The 15456-nt window shown below is 42.3% G+C and overlaps 1 protein-coding gene across 1 annotated transcript in view; it reads right to left on the bottom strand.

The window, feature by feature from the left end:
• Positions 1 to 15456, bottom strand: part of Mical3 (microtubule associated monooxygenase, calponin and LIM domain containing 3) — a 213500-nt gene that overhangs the window by 89796 nt on the left and 108248 nt on the right. The window contains exons 10-16 of the mRNA XM_010630661.1: positions 15313 to 15439; positions 12139 to 12235; positions 9602 to 9749; positions 7540 to 7736; positions 5753 to 5868; positions 5594 to 5656; positions 4704 to 4877 (exon numbers count right to left, since the gene is read on the bottom strand). Coding sequence (XP_010628963.1) covers positions 4704 to 4877; positions 5594 to 5656; positions 5753 to 5868; positions 7540 to 7736; positions 9602 to 9749; positions 12139 to 12235; positions 15313 to 15439 — 922 coding nt within the window. The remainder of the gene's footprint in view (positions 1 to 4703; positions 4878 to 5593; positions 5657 to 5752; positions 5869 to 7539; positions 7737 to 9601; positions 9750 to 12138; positions 12236 to 15312; positions 15440 to 15456) is intronic.

Raw genomic sequence — 15456 nt, 5'->3', positions numbered from 1 at the left:
GGGGGGTTAGGGTTACAGGGAGGTCCTTCAACATGCAGCCTCATTCCGAAGCTCACCAAGGCAGCCTGAGTGCGAGGGAGATGAGTGAGATCTGGGAAGGGATTGCTCTTTAAGACTGGAAACCTCAGCCAGAAGTGGTGTCAGCACAGCTGTCATCCCAGCACTGGGGAGGCTGAGGCAGGAGGATCACCAGCCTGGGCTACATAGTGAGTTCAAGGCCAGCCTGAACTCTCTCTCTCCCTCTCTCTCTCCCTCTCTCTCTCCCTCCCTCCCTCTCTCTCTCTCTCTCTCTCTCTCTCTCTCTCTCACACACACACACACCCACACACACACACACACACACACACACCCCATAGCAGCAAGCAGCACCCTCCTGAGAGCCAGCTGAGACAATATCCCACCAATACTTCCCCCTACTCAGGCTACTCACTCATATTCACAAGATCTGAAAAACTACCATGGAAGTACAACAAAGTACAAGAAATAGGATAAGCATATTTCACTGAAGCCATGCATTCTGCCATCCATGTATGCCCTTCTTCAGGAGTCCATCTAGGACTGAGAAAGGCCCTTGCTGTTTGGGAAACAATCACACACTACCCTAGGCCTCTCTGGTGCCTTTCAGGAAATTTTGTTTCCTTTGCCCCATAAGAAAGCCTGGAAGGAGAAAAGGCTGTGGAATATGAACCCTGCTGTCCCCACCTCAGGTGATAATCAAGGCTGGCTTCCCCCAGGGCTTGCCGGCAGGATGTACTTTGAAATCAAAAGGGAGAGAAGGAAAGAGCCAAGGTGTTGATACAGGAAGGTGAAGAGCAGTCACTGGTGAGCAGAACTGCTATTCATTTCCTTTCTTCTACACTGTGACCTAAGTTGAAACCAGTCCTCATGCCAACTGAGCCATTCCTGCTGTGTGCCACACCCTCCTCCTGGGAACCACTTCAAAGTGAGCAACATGTGGTGCTGCTGGTGAGCTCACTCCTAAAGGGAGATGAGAGGCCACTGTCAGGCAAGTGAGGAGTTCTTCTGTCCTTGGGTGTTTGTAGCACCCAGCACCATAGCCACTCCAGCTTCCAGGTGATAAATTTAGGGGACCAAGGCTCACAAGTTAGTGTCAAGAGGATAATGCATATGAATACTGCACATCTCACACGGATGTAAGAATTGTGAGATGTGGTACTTCACAGTGCTACCTCTCTGCATCCATGTAAATTCCCAATTCCCAACTCTATGCAACCTAAAGCTCGCAAGAATCTAAAAGGGGTTCAGTGCTTATAGTTTCTCAGATTCGCCAGCTGCTTTTTCTAATTCTCTGGTGCTCCTTCCATGGAACCTGGATAACTTCCAAGGTCCCAATCTGTTGCACAGACCTTCCCAGTATTCTACTTCACTGACTTGACCATAAATGACCCAGATGACAAGCAGAACAGGATGGGAAGAACAGAGTCTACACAGAAGCCTGTAAATGGCTAGAGGCAGTCAGACTTTTCCTAAGCAGTCCCGTAACATCAAGCTTCCAATGTCCCTGCAGTACAATTCCATCAAATAAACAGCTGACAAGTCAGTCCTCTCCAGGCAGAGGCCACGGCTCAGCCAGACTCCTAGAGCCACACTCGCTGCCCTTCACTCTCTAGCAAGCCCACTGAAGCTGCACCAGGCACACGCCACAGTCATCTGCCCAGCTATCCGCACAGATTACTCCTGACCTCCCTCCCACATTGCTCCTATTTCAGGCTGCCTTTACTTATTTATTTATTTTTCAGGCCATCATTTAAAAAAAAATATGAGCCTGGAGTTTCTGGAATCTGGTTTATAGTCCACTTTTGTCCTCAACAGATCTTCAACTGTAGATCAACTGAAGATTACCTTCCAAGTCTTTCCTTTTATCTAGGCTTCAAGGAAATGGGTAGAAACATAAAAATACAAGTAAATTTTTGATGAAAAATTTTCAGAAAGCTTCCCCGAGGCACACAGAAAGAGGATGTTTGGTTTCTGTTGTGAGTTTGGACATTGTTCCCAAGATTCCATCTCAGCTTTGGAGGCCATGACTTTTATAGAGCATGTTTATCACAGGACTAGAAAGGAACGTTCTTCCTAGAATGCAATTTAAATAAAGCCTGACTCCTCACTCTGCAGCAACAGGCCACACTACAGTACACTAGCAGCACACTACTGCTAAGGCCAACTGTGCAAGAGTTAATGGAGTCCAGGGTCAGCGCAGCAGACCTCTCAGCATCCTGCCAGTCCTAAATGAGATAAAACTATGAGACAGCTAATTCAGGTTCCCTAGAGCAGAAACTTGCTCAACTGCAATATGGGAGAAAAAACAGTTGAGGCCTCCATCCCTATTACAAAAAAGGTGCCCTTTCTTGTACTATTAGGATAAGCAGTTTTCCATGAAATCCTGGAAAGACTTTAGGGAAAATTCCAATCAATTAATTCATTGATTAGTTTGTGAGATCAGGTCTCACTCTAGTCCAGGCTGACCTTGAGTTCCTGGGCTCAAGTAACTCTTTTGTCTCAACCTCCCAAACAGCTGGGCCCACAATCGTCTAACACCATGTCTGAGAAAAAAACTTTTAAAATATGCCAACAGGCCCCCCACCCCATACTTTCGCTTGAAACAATACCATAGTTCTCATGTAACATTTTCCTACTTCCTTTGAGAGTCTCTACTCTCTCGGTCCTGATGAAGTCTGGGCTCTCCCTCCAATGGTCATGAGGTGGCATGCTACCAAAAAGCCAATGAGAGACAGATGTCACAGCAGCAAAGCCCCAACAGCTAAGGCACCTAAACAACTTAACATTAGCTAGTTTTAACACCAAATCAACAGTCTACCCTTTTAACTGGTTTCTCAAATCCCCAAGAGTTCATGGAATCACAATTGTCTGCTAAGTGTTTTGTCAGAGTCACTACTTGAAGGAGCACAGAGCCCTCTTGCCCTGGGAAGCCAGGACCCTCCAATGCAGGCCTGATCCTGGCTGGCCCAAAAGCAGGGTCAGGCTGGCAGGTCGGGGGCAGCAGCCCAACCTGGTCCCTGGCAGTTCCTTTACCTGTTTCCACTGGGGGATGGGAGCAGGGCGACCCTGCTCAGGCAGGCGGCAGAACGGCTGGCTGACCCCACACTCTTGTGTTGGCTGTGACACACAGGCCAAGTGTGGGTGGGGACAGGACATGGAGACAAAACAAAATAAAATACATTAAGATAAAAGAAGATACAAAATAGTACTCATGGAGGGTAGATACACCACTACAAACTGAGACGTGTGTATGAGTTATGAATCAATTCTTAGAAAGTTACACTTAAAAAGGAAAGAAAATACCCCACCCGCCAAACCAAAAGGAAGTGGAAAAAAGAAAATAAAGAAAGGAAAACAGAAGCTGTGATTCTTATTACCCTTTTCCCAGAGTCAATGCTCTGACTCTAATTTACTAATTTTGATTCAGAAAACTAATCTCTTCCCCCAAGTGAGAAGCAATGTCTCTTACAGGCAACCTTCCTTCAGCCTTCCTGAGGTGGGTGGAACCCCAGCTGCCAGGCAACTTCTTCTTCTTCTTCTTCTTCTTTTTTTTTTTTTTTTTTGTACCAGGGATTGAACTCAGGACCTTGTGCTTGTGAGGAGGTGGCACCACTGAGCTAAATCCCTGGCCGAGCAGGCAACTTCTAACGCTTCCTACCAACCAGTGCCATCTTTCCCGTGAACCATAGTGGGGAAAGATTGAAGTGCAAACACCAATAACTAAAGACGCACTGTGAGAAGTTACTGCAGTGAGGCTCCAAGCAGGGACGGTAGCTGATGAAGATGAAGAGAAAGAACGAAGAGAAAGGGCCTTCTGTTCTCTGGATGCTCTTCCAGATAATCAGGGAGTTTTGTTAGAAACTTTCAGCATGAATCTCAAACTCCCAGCCCCTCCTCTTGTTAAGGAGTCTTGGTGACTTTTACATGAGCGAGAAACGAGACCTAATGAGGTCACCTTGGGTCAAATACTGTCTGGCACTCTCATGCATGACTTACAGGGAGCAATTCAGTATCTAAAATGTTCACATTCCTAGTAGTATTTTAGGAAAATAATCTGCAGCACACAAAAGCAGCTTTATCCCAAGAAGGTTTACCTCTGTCCCTTATCAAGAAAGATGATAAACAACTAAAACAGCAACTAGACCAACAGTTAAGAAGCATGGTACTAACACATTTTAGAAGATGTTTATGAACAGTTTGGAACAACATGGGAATGAGCCTAAAATTAAACAGAAAAAGCAGAACAAAAAAATGTATATGTTAAAATGATATTCATTATGACAACAAGAATGCACAGAAAAAAGGAATGTAGCAAAATTATCCAAAGAATTATATAAGCGCCTTAATTACCTTTATTATACTTTCAATGTACTATACTTTCAGTATGTATATGAATTTTTACTTACGTATTGACACATAAATACACAATTTTTAGATCCCCATGCTGCTTTTTGTCACAGACGCTGAGGATAAAGCAACCTGAATGCTGAGGATAAAGCAACCTTGAACATCTACCATGAATTTAGGAAATGCTCCTCTCTGTCAGTCAGATGAAGGAAAACCAAATTTCAATCTCGAGCCCCTGAGTTCCAGGGTCTGTCACAAGGCCCACCTCATTAAATTGAAAAGATTCTTCTTCCCATGTGGCCTGGCCAATAGGATGGGCAAGTGGGAGATGGGCTTACCTGCCTCCTGATGCCAGTGGACTGGGCAGGTGCATTCTCTTCGAATTTGGCCAGTAGCTGGGTTGCCATGTATTTCACTTTGTTTTGGTTCCCAGCGGCAACATCCATCCTCCTGTCCGTCAGAGTGCTCACCAGTGTCGGTCTTTCTCCTCGGTAGGCTCTGGAAACCTCTTCCTGCTGAACAGCAAGCACCTCAGAGACAGACTCTGTTAGAGGACTCCCACCATTTGCTATTCCCTCCAAGCGGTGTGATCAGAATCTACACAGTGGCTTGGGTTTGCCAGTACTTACTGAGGTGCTAATTTCAACAGCCAGCAAGAGCATGGCACACTGGGCAGACTGCTACTCAGCTCAGACTTGTGTTGGTTTCGCCATAGCCCAAGAGAGCCACTGTGCCTTACTAAATGTGATTCCAAAAGACCAGAAGGCCTGAGAGCATGTGTATATATTCCCTCGGTGCTCTCCATATAATTAAGCAAAGTCAAAAGCCAACAGAAAAGGCATCTGCCCATGGATATTCTCATAAAGAATGAATATGCAAGGGGCTGGGGATTTAGCTCAGTGGTTCTAGTGCCTGCTTCACAAGCGCAAGGACCTGAGTTCAATCCCCGGTACAAAAAAAAAAAAAAAAAAAAAAAAAAAAAAAAAATAAAAAAAAAAAAAAAAAATTTGGGATGCAAGGGGCTGGGGATTTAGCTCAGTGGTTCTAGTGCCTGCTTCACAAGCGCAAGGACCTGAGTTCAATCCCCGGTACAAAAAAAAAAAAAAAAAAAAAAAAAAAAAAAAAAGAATGAATATGCAAAGATCATAGTACCAATTTGGGAATTAAGAATTTAAACTAGAGGGGGAATTTGGCATAACCACTCTAACAAATCACAGATAAATCTTACCTCCTCTGATTGACTAGTCTTTCTCCTCTTTCCAGCTCCATCCAAGTCCTTTTCTTTCTTATCCTGTACCAGAAGAGAAGGGGAACTGCATTATTCTAGGAACCTCACCTTGCCATTCCCTTTGCAGCTGTCAGTATAACAATCCCTGTATAGATGTACCTTGGGAGAACGTTTCCGAGAGATGGTCTGCCCGAGTTTGCTCAGGAAGGAGATGGGGGACTTGGTGCTGGCAAGCAAGACCGCTTTCTCCTCAGCATTCAGGAGGTCCAAGGTGTCTGTGAACAGAAGTCAGCAATGTTCAAGGACACTCCTGGAGGGCCACAAAGTCCTAACCAGAACACTGTCCCTTGCAGAGCGATTACAGGAGGGAACTTTCCCTCAGGGAGCTCTAAAGGCTCAGTGACTATGACAAAGCATGCAAATTCTGTAGGAAATGCCACACACACACTTCAGTTATAAGACCTGAAATTTCACTTTTCAAAAGCTAGAATCTTCCTGTGATCATCAGAGCAGAGTGTGGAAGCCTCATCTTGGTGAGGAAAATTTCAGGCAGAGAGGAAAAGGGAGAAAGGACAGCAGAGAAGTGCATAACTCAGGGTCTGCTTTTGGTGGATGCAGAGGCCAGGCTCTAAGCTACGGGCAAAAAGCACTCTCCCTGAAAGGTGTACTCATGTTAGAGCAGTGCACTTCTGTGGTAAGAACTGCCTGTGTAATCGGGAAAACCAGAGATGCCTAAAAGAGTTCAGAGGCTAGAAAGCACTGGGGATGGCACCATAAATTCTGGGGATTGCAATGTGTTACTATAGCAATAGTAATTTTAAAAATAGCACTTAAAGGTTATTAATAATATTGCTAACATTCGTTAAGTGCTCCCATTCGTCAAACACTCTTAGCATATCACGTGTAAACTGTATAAAAAAATATATATATATATCCTAGTTTATGTATGGGAGAACTGAGGCAAAGGAAAATTTAGTAAGTTGCCCCCAGGTTCAACATGGAAGTTCTAGCATGTAAACCTAGGGTAAAAACTCTTAAGTCTGGGTCAGAGATTTAGCTCAGTGGTGCCGCACCTGCCTGGAAGATCCTGAGTTTGATCCCTGGTACCAAAAAACAAAACAAAACAAAACTCTTAAGCTTTAACTACATCTACTTCTAGGGTTAATAAATGACAACAGGAATAATTTTTGTAGTGCTATGATAGATTGAAGCAGAAGGCTGAGGGCTAATAAAAGATTTCTGGGAAATCCTAAGAAGTTGGAATAGAAAGACGAGCCAGAGAATAGTGGTAGAAGAAAGGAAAATAAATCTAGCAAGGCACAGGGTCACAGAGCCAAGGACAGAATTCCAAGGAAGTGGACATCATCCCACAATGCTAAATGATGTGGAAAAGCCAAGTGCAAGACTGATGAAAAATCAGGGAGGAATATGGGTATGATGATACTTTTCAACTGCGGAGAACAGCGTAAAAAGATGGTGGATGATGAAATGTTACAGATTAGGTGGTAAGCACACCGAGACCACAAGTGTGACCCATTTCTTCTGAAAGGCTGGTTCTGAGAGAAAGGATAGGAGAAGACAAGAAAATCATGGAATGAAAGTTTAGACAGAGGCCTGGGGATGTAGCTCTGTGGTAGAGCTCTTGCCAAGTGTGTGCTCAATGCCCTGGGTTCCATTCCCAGCACTGAAAAAGGAAAGTTTGGACAGGAATGATTTTGCATATTTATAGGTTAAATGAAAAAGATGTAGAAAAGAATGAGTGATTGAGAATATACTACTGAAGAAGGGAAACAAACACTTCTAGAGACTTCCTCTGATGGTCAACCAGTTACACCAGAATAAGTCTGAGCTCGGTGGTACTACTCCATTTAGTGGTACTGACGAGGGGCACAGTTGACAGAAAAGAAAAGCCAGACAACAACACAGCAGGAAACAGACACCCTTACCACTGGAGGACAGTGAGTCCTTGAACATCTCGTAGAACTGAGTCAGGTACATCACCATGGACAATTTGTCAGGCTCCCCCACCGAGGCCATGTCTTTGCCTGTCATGATGGGGGAAATGCCCAGTTCCTTCTCAGCAATATCAAAGGCCAGCTGGTTATTCTTCTCCACATTCTGCTCATCCAAAGAATCAAAGTCTCTGAGAAACAGGATATGCAAAATTTATGAAGTCAGGCTGATTCTCTTCAAACCAGAAAACACAGTTAGCACGAAGTTACTATCATTTCTCATTTGACTTTTGGCAGGGAGCAGTGCACTGATGGAATCTGAGAATAAACTGTTAATCTATTATTCTCCTTCCTTTTACTAAGGAAATGTAAAGCAGCCTTAAGAAGAAATGATTAAAAATCTACCCAATGTAAGGAAAAGAGAGGGAAAGCTGAAGAGTACACAAAGTTCTTACTGAAATGTACACTCAGGACAGGAACTCTCTTTCCTACGTGTTCTCTTGCACCTCTGTGTCCATGCATGTTAAACAAATGTCAAACAGTGAGGAGAAGGCTACCTGGAGCAGATGCTCCTAAAGCCTGGGGTAATCGCCTGCCTGGGAGTCACACGCTGGCAGGACAAGCTGCTCATGTCACAAGTCAGATCTGGTAAATCTTACTCAGCCTTCCTTGGGGAAATTCCAAAAGCTCTCCAAAGGTTTTCCCAATGCTAAATTTACTGAATTTTCCCAAGTATTTAGCTTAACAAACATTTCCCACTGGTCTTCAGCTTCTTGTTTTTCAGAGTAAGCACTGATAGCATTCTTCTTTGGGAGAATTCAGATCAACTCAACAGTCCCTATTTTATGTTAACTGCACCCCATGGCACTTTTCCACTGCCTGTTAAACTATGGACACTAATCTTGAATGAGGTCATTATAGTCCAAACAATGCCAAATACTATACACTAAACAATTCTTTTTCCTCAAGCTGCTTTCCCTCTCACACTTTCTTTGGTGGGAGTAAGCAAGCATTATCTTCATTTACTTTTTACCAACTTGATAAGTTAAGTGACAGGAGTACTGCATTTACTTTTAACCAAGCACCTCAGAAGTCTCCCTCCCCTGTTTTTGGCAACACTAGGAAAGCAACTCAGACCCTCAGGCATGGCAGGTAAGTGCTATACCACTGAGCCTCAGCCCTCTCCATCTTTAATCCACACAGTACAGGCTGTTTTTAATAAATCTTGCCTCATTAGCCTATAATGGTCACAAAAAATAGGGACTATGTCTTTTTGGATTTCTTAAGCTATCATTAAAAGAAAATAAACCAGAAAAATTGGGCCCTTAAATGGATCCAATAATAAAAATGTCAAGCAGTCGGAGTAATCTGACATGCTTAGCTTTTGTTCCTGAATCTTTTTGTTTGGCTTCCATGGTAACAAACTCCTATAGGGGAAATCTGAGAGCACTGGTCACTGCAGCAGACCTGGGATCATCCTAGTGCACCAATTTTGCAGACAGGTGACTGAAGAACAGACAAAAGAGGAGATGTTACAGGTACAGTGGGTAAGATGACAGGAACTTCATGAACTTGATGAAATATGTTGGCAAGAAGTGCAGATTTTAACAAAGAAAATAATAGTGAATGATCATAAATCAGGTGAGTATTCATTGTTTTGTTTCTTTGGTAGTGACATATTTGTGTTGAGCTAGCCAAATGTTTCAGCCAGGTTTCCCTTGTGACCACCAATAGCATCTGAGAGATAGCTGGCCAAAATGAAGAGTTCAACTCGGGGCCGATAAACAGTTTTCCTTTGTGTGAAGTTAACAGGCCCAGTTTTTAACCCTGTGAGTGCTGTGGTTTTTAAAAAACAGCTAACCATTCCTGAGTTGAGTCATATAATGGTTGACATATGAAGTTTTACATGTAAGTAAGCCAATATACCAGTTTTCTGGAGAGAGCATCTTACTATGCACCCTATCCTGGGAACAAGTATAAAATGTGTCTACTTGACAGGGTGCATTGAGGTCCTTGGGAGATAGGAAATGAAATGCAAAGTGTAGTCACGACTTACATCAGATCAGGGCGGTATCTGTGGATAATTGCACATAGGGCCAGGCCACTTTTCCAAGACATGGTAAGATCTGTCACATTTACTCCTGCATAACCATCTGTCTGCCTTTGGCACCAACCCAGCAGTTTGCTTGAACGAGCTACAGACTCTATAACAACAAAAACAATTGTTAGAAGTGTGTTGACCTACTAAGGTTGATATAGGATCCTCTCTGTGGTACACACAACCAGTCTGAAAAGTCACTGAGGGTTAGGGACAAAATAGCCATTACCAGCTTTCAAAATAAAACAGTGATGAATAAGGTTATGTAACTAGTATCTTGGGAGTGGGATTTTAGGTGTTAATTTATCCAGATTCAAGGGCTATCCCCTTAACAGACTGGTGTCCCACACCTGAGTGACACAGACTTGCTCATACTGAAGCCCGGGGTCCCTGCACCCCTCCTGGAAGCTCTGGAAATGGAGGAGTGCCCCCTACTGAGCTGTCACCCTCACTATAAAGTCTCTAGGATTTCCCAGGAGAGCTGCTCCGCAAGTGCCTGAGGAGGCCTTTTCCTCCAAAGCAACGCTAGAAAGATTAGATTAGAAAAGGTTCCATTCTACCTAGCAGCCATTCTATCTTGCACTATCTTAAACTGAAAGCAAACAAAGCCTTGCTCTCACACTTCTCAGGGAACCATGCAATTTTTCAAGTGAGGAAGCTGCAGGTTACACTGACAAGGCTGTGAACTCCAGGCCAGAACAATCCTCCCGCCCCCATTTGGCACTCTGTATTATACACAATCATATCAAACCAAATAGGCAAAATGTATCCTTAGACATTGAACAGTCTTCTAGAACCAAACAGCTTTGCATAGAAGAGCTCCGATAAGGATCATTTAAGAGAATCTGTGAATTCCTACTTGTATCCAGGAAAATCTGTTCCCTTCCCTCAGGCAGCTGAAAATATTTAGCTTTGCACTAAGTCATTCAGTGGTTTGTGAACATAAAATAACTGTGTATCATAAAAATCCTGTTTTAAATCTTTTACTGTGGAAATATGTTCTGAGACTACACACAGAACCACTCTTGATGCCATCTGTTGGCTCAGATACTAACGTTATTCAGCTGTTTCCCAAGTCTGTATATCCATCTATTCAGTATGTACTGGGCAACTTCACTTCAATATTTCAGGCTTTAAACTAATGACTGTGAACAAACATATATTCTCTGCTTTTAGGGAGATGACAACCTAATGGAGAATGATGAAAATGTTTCTAACTGCCTGATGACCCCCACTCATATCCACCCTGACATCCCAAAAGCACATCAAATTTAAAATGTCCAAAATAGAACCCACACCCTCTCTTACACCTTCTCAGCCTCCCACTTCCTCGTTTAGACTGATGCAGAACCAACCACAAATACCCATCTCATGACCCTAAGGCAATCAACTGCCAATGCTTATGGATTCTGGATTCTTAATACTCTCTCCCAAATAATTAAAAATGTCAGGGACACAAATGCTGCTGTTGTTGACAGCCCACTAGATGCTGGGCATGGTAATCAGTGCTGTTATACATGTCACAGAATCCTCATAATCATAGTGTGAGCACACTGTCATCACTCCTATTTCAAAGATAAGGAAACTGAAAGTCAGGGATGCTAACTAATAAGGAAACTGAGATCCACAGATGTTTGTAGATATTTTACAAATGGCAAAGCTTGGGTTGAGACCCAGTTGTATAGGGCCTCCAAGTCTGAGTCCCACTAACTGTGACCCGCTGCCTTCTCCTTTCTCTATCGGCCAGTTAATATCAGAATCGGGCCTCTGCCGCCTGTAGTTTGACTACTGGAATGAATTTCTAACTAGACTCCCTTCTCTGGTGGCTTTCCCTTCTCTAGTCCTTCTCACATGTAGCTAACCGGGTATACTCAATGTCACTCTCCTTTCAAAAAAACATCTTCATGGGCTGGGGATTTAGCTCAGTGGTTCTGCCGCCTGCCTCATAAGCACACGGTCTTGAGTTTGATCCCTAGTACAAAAAAACAAAAAAACAAAAAACTATCTATCTATCTATATCTTCAGGGACCTTTAAATACACAAAAAATATGGAATGGTCTTTACTTTTACCACTGTATAATGGCACTGTCACAGGACCCAAATAAACGTCACAAATTCTACAAAGTTTTGCCCCCAAGCCTTAAGTGTGTGCATAGGCGCACTGGCTCTCATACTTTTCTTCTTTTTCTGTCTCCAGTATCTATTTCCAACTTATATCTATATCCTCACAATCAAGATGATTTTTTCTTGTGTGGTCCTGCTTTGTGCATTGTAGGAGGCTTAGTAACATCCCTAGGTTATCCATTAGATGAAAGTGGCAACATCCCCCGTCAAGACAACTAAAACTCTCCCCAGAACAACCAAACATCCCCTGGAAGGCCAACCACCCCAGCTTGAGATCCACTGCCTTAAAACAGGTATGCTGGCACAAGGAATGGGTGCAGACTTCTATGAATGTGGTACTTGCCTCTCAGAAGGCCACTACCAGAACTCACCATTTCGGGTTAACTTTGGGGTAGTTCGGGAATTCACCAGGTTCTCCATTTCCAGGTGAATATCTTTTGTTTCTCCAGTAGCATATAAATGGCACACCTGGAAGAAAGTTGGAAAGTTGAAAGGATGGAAAAAATCAAACATTAAGGTACAAATTCTAGCTAAAAGTAGGATGACTAAGATGAAAGACTGGGGAAGCAAGATGTGTAAAGTCTGTTGTGTGTGTGGGGGGGTTGCTGCGTGGGGGGCAGTGAGGAACCCAGGAACTTAGCACACCCTCTACCACTGAGCTGTACACCTAGCCCTGTGATAAAGTTTATACTGAAGTTATAATGACGACCTTCGATAGGTTCCTGCTGGCTTGTACCACTGGTGGTACATGCAGTTTGAATCAACCAAAGGGACTGTCTGATACCACCTAATGGGACAGTCATGCATGTACCAGCAGTGGTTCAAGTTGGCGAGAACGTAACATGTTCAAATCACAGCTGCTCAGCAGCAAGACATACAGATTATAGTCTCTTCATGAATGTGTTACATCCTTTATGGGATGAGATAGGTTATATGGAAATAAACACATATTAACTACATGAAGCTATGTTAAAAGTTAGGTAGTACCAACAGCCAACACATATTAAATGGCCAAAAACTGAAAACCTTCACATTAAAACGAGGAACAATACAAGGATGCCCACTATCACCACTCCTGTTCAATATAGTTCTGGAAACATTAGCCACAGCAATTAGACATAAGAAAGAAATTAAACAATAAAGATAGGAAAGGAAGAAGTTAAACTGTTATTATTTGCTGATGATATGATACTCTACATAGAAGACCCAAAAAACTCTGCCAAAAGACTTTTAGACTTAATTGATGCCTTCAGCAGATACAAGCTAGATAAAAGGTCAACACTCAAAAATCAACAGCCTTCTTGTACACAAATAACAGACTCACTGAGAGAGAAATTAGGGAATTCTTTTCATAATGCACCCCCAAAAATGAAAAATCTAGGAATCAATCTAACGAAGGAAGCAAAAGACCACTACATTAAAAACTACAGCACTCTGAAAAAAAGAGATCAAAGAGGATATAAGAAAATGGAAAGATATCTCCTGCTCCTGGGTAGGAAGAATCGACATAGTGAAAATGGCCATACTACCAAAACTGCTATACAGATTCAATGCAATCCCAATTGAAGTTCCAACAGTATATTTCACAGAATTACAGAAAATAATCCAAAAATTCATTTGGAACCAGTAGAGATCTGGAATAGCAAAAGCCATTCTAGGCAAAAGAGACATGACAGGGGATATCACAATACCCAACTTGAAACTATACTACAAAGCCACTGTGATAAAAACAGCACAGTACTGGCAAAGAAACAGACCTGAGGATCAGTGGAATAGACTGGAAGATACAGAAATAACTCCAGATGTACTGAGCTACCACATCTTTGACAAAGAGCCAACTATCCTCAGTGGAGGAAAGATAGCCTCTTTAATAAATTGTGTTGGAAAAATTGGATTTCAACCTACCAAAGATCAAAACTAGACCCTTATTTTTCACCATGTACTAAACTAAAATCCAAGTGGATTAAAGATCTAAGTATTAAAACAGAAACTCTAAACTTGCTAGAATATAAGTTAGACAGAGCCCTTGAAGACAATGGCAAAGGAAAAGACTTTATTAACAAATCCTAACACTAAACTTGCTGGAAGATAAATTAGGCAGAACTCTTGTTGAAGACATTGGCATAGGAAAAGATTTTATGAACAAATCCTCAGTAGCACAGGAACCAGCAGAAAGAATCAACAACTGGGACCTCATCTTATTAAAAAGCTTCTGCACTGCAAAAGAAACCATCAACAGAACTAAGAGACAACCTACAATGTGGGAAAAAATTTTTTACCAGCTGCTCCTCAGACAAAGGACTACTATCGAGAATATATAAAGAACTCAAAACACTCATCCCCCTCCCCCCAAATATAAAGACCCGATTCAAAAATGGGCATCTGAAATGAACAAACATTTCTCAAAGAAGTAACAGCAGCAAATAAATTTATGAAAAAAATGTTCAACATCATTGATTATTCAAGTGATGCAGATGAAAACAACACTGAGATTCCACCTCATCCCAGTAAGAATGGCTGATATCAAGAAATCAACTAATAACAAATGTGGGTGGGGTTGTGGGGAGAAAAGAACACTTCTTCATTGTTGGTGGGAGTACAGACTGGTGCAACCACTGTGGAAATCAATATGGAGATACCTCAAAGAATTAGGATTAGAGGTTCCATTTGACCCAGCTATCCCTCTGCTGGGTATCTTTCCAGAAGAATTAAAAGAAACATACCACAGTGATATATGTGCACCCATGTTTATAGCGGCACAATTTATAATAGCTAAAACTTGGAAACAGCCCAATTACCCATCAGTTGGAGACTGGATAAAGAAGATGTGGGTTTTTCTATAAAATGGAGTACTTCTAAGGCATAAAAAATGAGAAACTAGAGTCATTCATAGGAAAATGTATGCATATTGAGGCCATACTCTTAAGTGAAATAAATAAGACACACATGTGTAAATACTGAATAGTTTCTCTGGTGTGAAAAACTAAAGTGTAAATAAGATCCAAATTGTATAACTGATAATGTGAAATAAAGAAAAGGGCTAAAGGCATAGGGCAAGTGGGAAGAGTAGGGGAAAGGCAATAAGGGAAAAGAAAAAATATGAGAAATGGAAAAAATGGAAACAAAGTCTTTGTAAATAGGGGAGGGTAGGTAGGGGAAGTGAAGGGAGGGGGCAGGGGTATGGGGAAAAATGAGAACCAAGATGTCATGTAAAGGCACAAGATCCCAGTGATGAATGTAACTGTACTGTATACCTAAAAAGTACTAAAAAACTCAATAAAAAAGAAAAAAAAATACAATGCAGAAAAAAAAATGTAGGTAGTCAGCCACAGAGGGCCATCTGGATAGTCTCTACTGGACAATTAAGGCTGCCCATTAACAGCTGACTTGGACTTCTGAAAGTGTATATATGCAAAGGCATATGGAATTACTAAAAGTGTGTATGGTATTAATTCCAACACAGTTACAGACATCTGGATATATCAGAGTTCTGAGCAGTCCTGACAATGGACCCACATGTACATAACCGACTAGCAGGCTCTTACCTGGCTTGGCCGGAGGAAGTTGACATTAATATTGGGATACCTAGTGACAGGGTTGATGCTGTATTGGCTGAAATTTTTGCTCACATTCTCAGGGGTGGTCTGAGGCAGCAACCTGTAAATGCTTTCCCTGCAAAAATACGCACA

Source organism: Fukomys damarensis, unplaced genomic scaffold, assembly GCF_012274545.1.
Source record: "Fukomys damarensis isolate Sample0158 unplaced genomic scaffold, DMR_v1.0_HiC HiC_scaffold_5, whole genome shotgun sequence".
In the NCBI taxonomy this organism is placed as follows: domain Eukaryota; kingdom Metazoa; phylum Chordata; class Mammalia; order Rodentia; family Bathyergidae; genus Fukomys; species Fukomys damarensis.
The sequence above is the reverse complement of the archived record's forward strand: the minus strand, read 5'-3'. Positions and strand labels throughout refer to the sequence as shown.